Below are 8,490 nucleotides of genomic sequence, written 5' to 3'. Positions count from 1 at the left end.
AATACAAAAAAAACACACATTACTTTAAAATTTTCGTTAGTTTGAAATTTATTGTATTATATATGTGTATATAAAAGCTGTTTTTCATAAGTCTTTCAAGGTAAGGTAACTTTGCATTAGCACAGGTAATTCTGCAATAGTGGGTAGGTAATTTTGCAACACTGTACAAATAGGCATACCTGAGGTTAATCCTCACTTCCGTAAAATGGCTCACAAGCGTCACACATATAAATTAGCTCACTTGTAGGATTTTTCTGGCACTTTTCATGATAGGGCAACTTACAAAATGAACACTGTAACCACTGAGCACCATTCTTCTTCTTCACGTCCTCCGAGAACAGTTTCAAGCATACACCACACTTCCAATCGTCATCAGACTTGGTAGGCGTATCTTTAGTAGTGCCGGGTTTTGGTTGATCCATTATATCTTTTTCAGGTGGGTTTAGACACTTCGCAGAAGAGTCGCGGCTCTTTTTTGGGGTTTTTGTTTCTTTGTATGGCGCCCTTCGTAGCCACATCTCCAACTTCAGATGTTGTTTGTTTTGGCGCGTGAAGAACTTCAAGCAGATCTTCTACACCCTGCAGTTGTTCTTCAGTGAAGTCCTTTGAAGAAAGGATAGACAGTGTTTGTCTAAGATCACTAGGTAGGCCTGACTTCCTAACCGGAGTAGCAGGTGAAGATGGACCATAGCGATCAGTGAGCCTGCTTGGTACCAATGCTTCTGCAGGAAGAACGTTGGTGTTATAAGGACAAGCCCCAGCTTTCTTGAATGTGTGTATGATATTCAGAGGAGTGAAATTTTCCAGAAAAGCAGGAGTAAAGAACTTGTTTAAATGGGAACGACTGGGCATGTTGTTTGGGTTTAGTAACATGTGATTGTTCAAAAATTTAGCCCAGACACTTTTCAGAGACTTGTAAACTCCTACAACAAGGGGTTGAAATAAATGACTCGTGTGCTGGGAAAGTCATAAGGTAGATTTCATTTTGCTTTGCAAGTTCTATGACTTCAGGCCCAACATGAGAGCCAAGAGAGTCCATCAGTAAGACAACAGGCCTTGCTGGACAGATAGCACCAATAAAGAATTTAAACCATTCTAGGAAAAGTTCTGAATTTATCCAACCTTTTAGGGATAGCCTAATAAGTGAGTTAGGAAGACTGTTTTCTTTGATTTGGTCACTCCATCATACCCCTTTAAAAATCACTATTGGTGGGACGAAACTTCCATCAGCGCAAACACAACACAATACTGTTTGAAGCTGTCCCCGTTCTGCATATGTTCTTTTTTTATAAACACATTTTTTTCCCAACTTGACACACTATTTTATTTGGTTTTACAACATATGTGAGTCCTGTTTCATCTACATTCCAGATCCTATTTGTCTCCTATTTTTAAAATAATCTTGCACCATGACTGGATTTTCCATGCTTGCTCTGTACCTTGATAAGTTTTCGGGTGTCCGAAGACAGATTATAGCGTTCTTTAAATTTTGACCACCACCATTTACTGGCCGTCTTTTTCTCTGTGTTAAAAAAATGTGATCTGCCTATTTTGTCTGAAAGGTCATAAGCCAGTTTTCTAATTTGTAGCACTGTAAGGCCAAAACCCAATTCCTGCATTTCAACGATAAAGTTAAAAACACGCAACTCAATGTCTGAGGGCAAGGCGAATAGTCTGCCCATTTTGAGAACATGAGCATGATCTAAGTCGTCATTTTTGGCTAAAAAGTCTTTTAATGTATTATAAGGAACCCCAGAGTCCTTGCTTGCTTTGTACAGGGTTATTTCACCTGCCTTCACTTTTTTTTTTCTTCGCCGCACTTACTAGATCATATATTTCATAATTTCTATAAGTCTTACGTTTGCTTAACTCTTTGTCTTTAGGTTTAACCATTTTTAATTTTTAATCAAGATTAAACTGAGATAATATGAATAATGGTGTTCACGAAACACAGTATTAATTAGGATAGGTAATTTCGCAGTGAAAAATAAAGCGTAAGAAAAAGGTAAGGTAATTTCGCAATAGCCTAAATTTGGTTTTTAAAATATGCATCATCATATAACATTCCTTATGCGTATGCAGATCGATTCTATCAGGCAAAATAGCAACAAACTTGCTTAGGAAAAAATACATTAGCTATACAGTAACTGGAACGTGTAAAATTATAGTGATTTTGGTAACAAAAACATCTTAGTTTCTAAGGTTATAGTTTATTTATTTTTAAGAATAGAATTATCAAACTACAGGGTGCGGCAAAATAACCTCCCTATTTTCATTGCTTTATTATGAGTAGAGGGAGACATTCAGAATGGTGGGGATAGCCGCAATTGACGCAGGAGAGGGGGAAGTTTAAATGACACTCCGCCCGTAGGCACCAGTCGTCAGTCGCCATCATGGTGTGGATGAGTGCACAGAGAGCTTTTGCGGTCGAAGCGTTCATTCGTAACAATGAATCATTTATCATGGCTCAACAAGAATTCCGAACGCGGTTTCAAATTCCTCCTCGTGATTCAGTACCGGACCGCAAGTCTATTGTGCTGTGGGTGAAAAACTTCAGAGAAACTGGTTCTGTTGTGAAAAAACGAAGTGGAAGACCTCGTAGTGCTCGTAAACCAGAAAACATTACAGTAGAACCTCGGTTTAACCGAGTAATTGGGACCGAGGGTACCTCGGATACGGCGAAACCTCGGATAACACGGAACGTAACCTAAAAAATCGTTACCGGGGCTAAAAATTAGCTCAAGATATACTAAAACATGAACAAAAGTTATTAACTGAACTGTTGTTTAGTTTATTAGTACAAGAAATGTTATTAGTACGCAATAAAAACGTGAGAGGAAACGGTAACACTCACAATACTAAACACTGTTTTAATATAACACTCAATTTATTGCACAACCTGAATACGTATGATATAAGGCTACACAATGTACAGAAGTTTAGTTACAGTACAGTATTCCTGTTTACAAAATTAAAATCAAAGAAATGAAAATTAATTTACTGTACATTGTACAAAAATAAACAAAGTAAGCTAATCTTTTTTCCCAAAGAAATCAGTTTATTGTTTTTTGACTTAGATTAGAGGATCTTAGGCTAGCCGCCCTGTTGCGCCAGCGTCGCAGCAGCCAAACTAAATCGTTTGTTGTTGCGGTTTCTTGTTGTTCAATGTATGCCAGTGCTCCCTCGATCGTTCTTAGACCTTCTGTATGTGATATTTTCTCAGTCGCCCCATCAGGTTCATCGCTGTAAAAAAAACTTTTGTTTTACGTAACCGTAACGCAATCAAAAGGCAGCAGTTGGAATTGGTATGAATGAAATTAGTTTTGGATTGATGAATGGGCAACATTTAACTAAAGTGTAACAAATATACTGTAGTTGTGTTAAAAAATTGATGTTGGATTATGTTATTTATGTTAAAATTTTGCATAAAATAAAAATCAAAAAACTTACTTGTCATCATCTTCTGGTTGGTTGAGCATCTGGATAATCACGTCATCAGTTAGGGCCTGATCCTCATCTCCATTGATCCATTCACTGATGTCCTCTGCACTGATGGGCTCAGCCACTGGAAGGTGGTTACAAAGATTCACAAGCTCTTCATTTTCAGGAGGACATGCTCTTGGCTGGTTTTCAGGAGCAGCTGTCTCTTGGCGGCTTGCCTTTTTCAATTCCGAAAAGTTTGCGCCATGACCTTCTTATAGTGTCCTCCCTAACGTTATCCCAAGCTTCTGACACCCAGTAGACAACATCTTTCATTGTGATTAACTTGAGAGCATCAGTGACACCCAGCCCGTCCTCTAGCTTCTCCAGTAGATTTCTAAGCAGCCTCTTTTTGTAGTTTCGCTTAAAAAGTTTCTAGAACTCCCTGGTCTAGAGGCTGGATGAGGGCAGTAACGTTTGGAGGCAAAAATAAGGCTCTAATGCCATCGCTGACTAGCTCATCAGCATCTGGATGGGACGAAGCGTTGTCAGAATAAGAAGGGCCTTGCGAGGGAGTTTTTTGTTCTCCAAGAAAGCTTCAACGACTGGAACGAATTCCTCAAAAAAACCATTGTTTGAAAATTCCGCGAGTCCATCCATGCGTTTTTTCTGGTTTGTGTATGTGCTGGGAAATGTGTCCACATTAGTATTTTAAAAGCACGTGGCTTTTTATACTTGGCCTATTACAACTGGTTTGAGTTTCAAAACTCCTGCAGCATTGGCACATCCTAAAACTGTAACTCGATCTTTAGATTTCTTATACCCAGGAGCTGATGTTTCCTGCTGACTGGCTAAAGTTTTTGAGGGGCAACATTCTGAAGTTAAGGCCTGTCTCATCACAGTTGAATATTTGATCGGATGTAAGACCCTCACTCAAAATCAATTTTCTTATTTTTTCTTCAAAAAACTGTCACATCAGTTTCATTACCTGAAAGTTTTTTTCCCCAGATATATTAAGTTGCCGCACTCCCATAACGGTTCTTCCATCGCATTAACCACCCGGAACTAGCGGTAAAAGGTTCATCGCCATCGCCAAAAGATTTATGGAAATCTAGCGCTTTTGCCTGCAAAATAGGCCCCACTTATTGGACTTCCCCTTGCTCTCATTTCCGAAAACCATAAGAATAAAGCCTCGGAAGTTTTTTTTCATACTCACACTTTTTAAACGTTTTTCTCTCTGAATTGCAATTGGAATTTAAGCTCTGAGCACCCCATTTTTCTAACTCAGCCCTCTTCCTCCTCCAATCTCCGACGGTAACCATCACCAACACCCAAGTCTTTAGCGACTGTTCTTATTGACTCACCATTGTCCAGACGACGAATCGCATTTAGTTTTAGTCCTCTAAGGACACAACGACAACGTTTGCGTTTAGCACTCATTTACACCTACTGTAACTGCACTTAAACACACAATAAAAAAACAGTGATAGACACTTGACTTGTAAAAGTAAACAAAGGACTGCCACTGAGACGAAATGGCGTCTTCGGGCAGACCGATGATGCACGAACACATCCGAGCTGAAGCTGTACAACCAGGACAGCCCACTAGATGCGCAATAAAGCTACGGAGTCGAATCGGGGTGGTGGGGAGAGCGAGTGGCTCAGTCGCGTCTCGGCATTGAAACAGTTCGCATTGGTCCGGCGGCGAGCGGTGTCGGGTTACAACACCTGCAGCTGCTCTGGCGAGCGGTGTCGGGTGACAGTGCCGTATGCATTCCGGCAAAGATAAGCGCTAAGCTACGCAAATATTTGGCCGAGGAAACACAACAGTTGCCAACAATTTACTGTACAGTAGTTTTAACGCATTGCAGGCTAGCGTGCGTATTGCGATAAAAGGAGCACCCAAACGCTCATTACTGTACGTAGTTTGTGCGTGTTTCTTTTGCTTTTTAAATAAAAAAAATCGTCCGAGGACGGCCTCGGTTAACCCGGAGTCTCGGTTAAGCGAGGCTCGGTTAACCGAGGTTCTAAACTGTAAAAGGAACCTTGTAGTCAAAAAATTTAAAAAAAATGAAATTTTAGTTTTATATATTTTTTGATTCTACATATATTTTCGAGCATTTTTGATATATAACACTTTGATATTTAATGTGTATTTACACTTTAAAAAAATATTTAAAGAATGCCCTACCGACCTAGATTTTGCTTACCTCTCAAATCTCACTTAGCCATTATGTCAGAACAATCCCATGATTATATATAGTAATAATACTGTCAGTTATATACCTTCCATCTTTACTCTATGTAATGTTACCTTGGTCTTTTCAAGCTTTATGTTTCAACAATCTGCTTCCAAAACATATGATATTGTTGATTCACTGAGTTTGGTTATGTTTGTTGTTGACATCAATCTTTTACGTGGTGTTTTGTTAATTTGACATTTAAAGTTGTGTTACAATGCCTCGAAATAAAAAGTTTGGCAAGAACAAGTTTAAAGGGAACCGATTTACTCTTGGTAAAGTCACTACCAATAATAGTACCAGTTCAAATGACATTTTACCTAGTGAGTCAGAGCCTAGCCTAAGTACAACTGAGGAAACCTCAACTTCTGATCTGAACAATTCTGCCTCTAAAAGTAAATTGATATATTTACCTATGTGTGGAGATGACAGTGAGTACTTACCCAGTAAAAATACAAAAGGAAATTATATTTTAAATCTAGAAATTTTAAATAACCTATTTTCTTTCCTCAACAAAGTGTGTCGACTGCAACAATCTTGGGTTACAAATCGTTGAAATCCCAGAAAGCCGTATGGGGCTTGCTGTACAACTAGGTTTGGTTTGTAATGCATGTGGCTATGAAAACTACTTTTACAGTAGCAGTAAAACTGAAAAGGGCTTCTTTGATATTAACTTACGCTGTGTTTATGGATTCCGATCCATAGGTAAAGGGAAGGCTGCAGCGGATATGTTGTGCGCGGTCATGGATCTTCCAAAGCCACCCAGTAGGTTTCAGCTTTATAACGATATTATTCATGAAGCTACTGAAGAAATAGCTGAGGCTACAATGACCCAAGCTGCCCAAGAAGCTGTTTTAGAAAATGAAGGGGAGAAAGATATCGCAGGTGTATTTGACGGTACATGGCAGAAGCGCAGCCACACATCCCTGAATGGTGTATTTTCCGTAACAAGTATGGACACGGGAAAGTTTTAGATGCAGTTGTTCTATCTAAATACTGCTCTTGTAATAAGAACACTAAAACTAGTGAATCCCACCGAGAAAAATTGTAGCAAAAACTATGTCGGATCGAGTGGAGGCATGGAGGTAGCAGCAGCAATTGAGGTTTTCAAGCGATCAGAAGAAAAACGGGGGTGTTAGGTATAACAAAATATCTAGGTGACGGTGACAGCTCTGCTTTTTCATCTGTTGAGCAGGCCAAGCCATATGGTGATAGTATTCAAATCAGTAAGTTGGAGTGTATTGGACACGTCCAAAAAACGGATGGGTAGTCGTTTACGTAGATTGAAAACCAAACTACGAGGCCAAAAGTTAAATGATGGGAAACCTATTTCAGGTCGGTGGCAGGCTTACTGATGCAATTATTGACAGTATTCAAACATATTATGGTAAAAGCAATCCGAGACAACCTTGAAAATGTTGATAAATTGAGAAAGGCGGTGTGGGCGATATATTTTCATCTGCTTTCGACTAACAAACTCTCCCCAGCACGAACTTTGCCCAAAGGGTGAATCGTCATGGTGCAAATACCAAAAGTGCCTGTTGTCAGGTGATAAAATATACCCATAAATATGCAGTGCCTGAGCCTATTATGCTGGAAATAAAACATATTTTTTAAGGACCTTTCAAATACAAATTTACTTCAAAAATGTCTTCAATGGCCGCACACAAAATCCAAACGAGTCATTTAATAACGTCATCTGGACGAGAATTTCCCAAAAACAACTTTGTTGGAATAAAAACATTAAAGGTTGGAGTGTTAGATGCCATAATTGCATTTAACTGTGGTGCTTTGGGTAAGTACAAGTTATTCAGAAACTATGTGGTAATGCTGGAGGAAATTGTGTAGTGGGCCTAAAACAAATTGATCAAAATAGGGTTTTAAATGCCAACAAAGCAGCCTTAGAATGCTTTTAAAAATAAAAGAAAACTAAAACGAAATGCTAAAAGAAAAAGGGAAGATATGGAAGAAGAAAAAACTGTTGTGTATGGTGCTGGACTCTTTTAGTGTGACAAAAGGACAAGTTTGCAGTTTTTGGCTCCTACAGGAAAATCACTTTTCCTGACACTCAGTACACTTTTTTTCATTAACCTCTTTGGTTATCAGTCTGAATTTTTTTTTATGTTATGTATATATGTGTGCCCTACAATGTTAACTATAATTAAATTGTTAAAACTTTCCAAAAAAAATTATAAAAAAAATATTTATAAACAAAAAATTGAAAATTTTTGTGGTTTTTTTTATTTGTATGTAATTTTTTTTGTTTTAACTTTATATTTACTTATGGATAAGTAAACATTACTCAGAAAGATACAAATAAGCAATGTACAAAGTTTTACATGTGTACACCAAGTAGTTCTTGTTCTAAAGGTAACCTAAACATTACATTTTTAACATGCGCAGTATAGGGACTACAAGGTCCCCTTGTGTTTAGGCAATCAGTTTGCAGTCTCCTCAACGATCAGCTCGCAAACATGCAGCCGCCCTGACCGTAGTGTCGAATGTCTGACCGTAGTGTTCGTCAAATTCTACACATGGATCTTCATTTCCATCCTTACAAGATGGTTGTTGTCCAAGAGCTGTCTTTACGTGATTGGCAGAGTCGTATGGAAGCGTGTCAAATAATCTTGGAAAGTCTCCCACCAGACGCTGTTGTTTTTTTCAGTGACGAAGCGCATTTCCATCTGTCTGGAAGTGTGAATAAACAGAATTTTCGCTATTGGAGTGAAAACAACCCAAAGGAAATCCATGAGAGGCCTCTTCATAGTGAACGTGTGACTGTTTGGTGCGCATTATCACGATGTGGAATCATTGGCCCTCATTTTTTTGA

At 38.7% G+C, this 8,490-nt stretch overlaps 1 protein-coding gene across 1 annotated transcript; it reads right to left on the bottom strand.

Moving 5' to 3' along the window:
• Positions 1 to 3,053: 3,053 nt before the first annotated feature.
• LOC124370250 lies at positions 3,054 to 4,860 on the bottom strand. The gene is made up of 3 exons (XM_046828540.1): positions 4,785 to 4,860; positions 3,451 to 3,694; positions 3,054 to 3,243 (listed from the first exon to the last, which is right to left on the bottom strand). The coding sequence occupies exons 1-3, from the start codon at positions 4,858 to 4,860 to the stop codon at positions 3,054 to 3,056; spliced, it is 510 nt and encodes a 169-aa protein (XP_046684496.1).
• Between the last annotated feature and the right edge of the window lie 3,630 nt (positions 4,861 to 8,490).

Source organism: Homalodisca vitripennis, unplaced genomic scaffold (genome assembly GCF_021130785.1).
Source record: "Homalodisca vitripennis isolate AUS2020 unplaced genomic scaffold, UT_GWSS_2.1 ScUCBcl_57;HRSCAF=856, whole genome shotgun sequence".
Taxonomy (NCBI): Eukaryota; Metazoa; Arthropoda; class Insecta; order Hemiptera; family Cicadellidae; genus Homalodisca; species Homalodisca vitripennis.
Note: the sequence above shows the minus strand (reverse complement) of the source record. Positions and strands in the feature narration are given on the sequence as shown.

Excerpts from the sequence above, each read along its gene's own strand:
- LOC124370250 (XM_046828540.1), bottom strand. The coding sequence starts at position 4,860 with ATGAGTGCTAAACGCAAACGTTGTCGTTGTGTCCTTAGAGGACTAAAA. Across the intron at positions 3,695-4,784 it reads GATTCGTCGTCTGGACAATG|AAGGTCATGGCGCAAACTTT; the intron begins GTGAGTCAATAA and ends GGACACTATAAG. Across the intron at positions 3,244-3,450 it reads CAACCAGAAGATGATGACAA|CGATGAACCTGATGGGGCGA; the intron begins GTAAGTTTTTTG and ends TTTTTTTTACAG.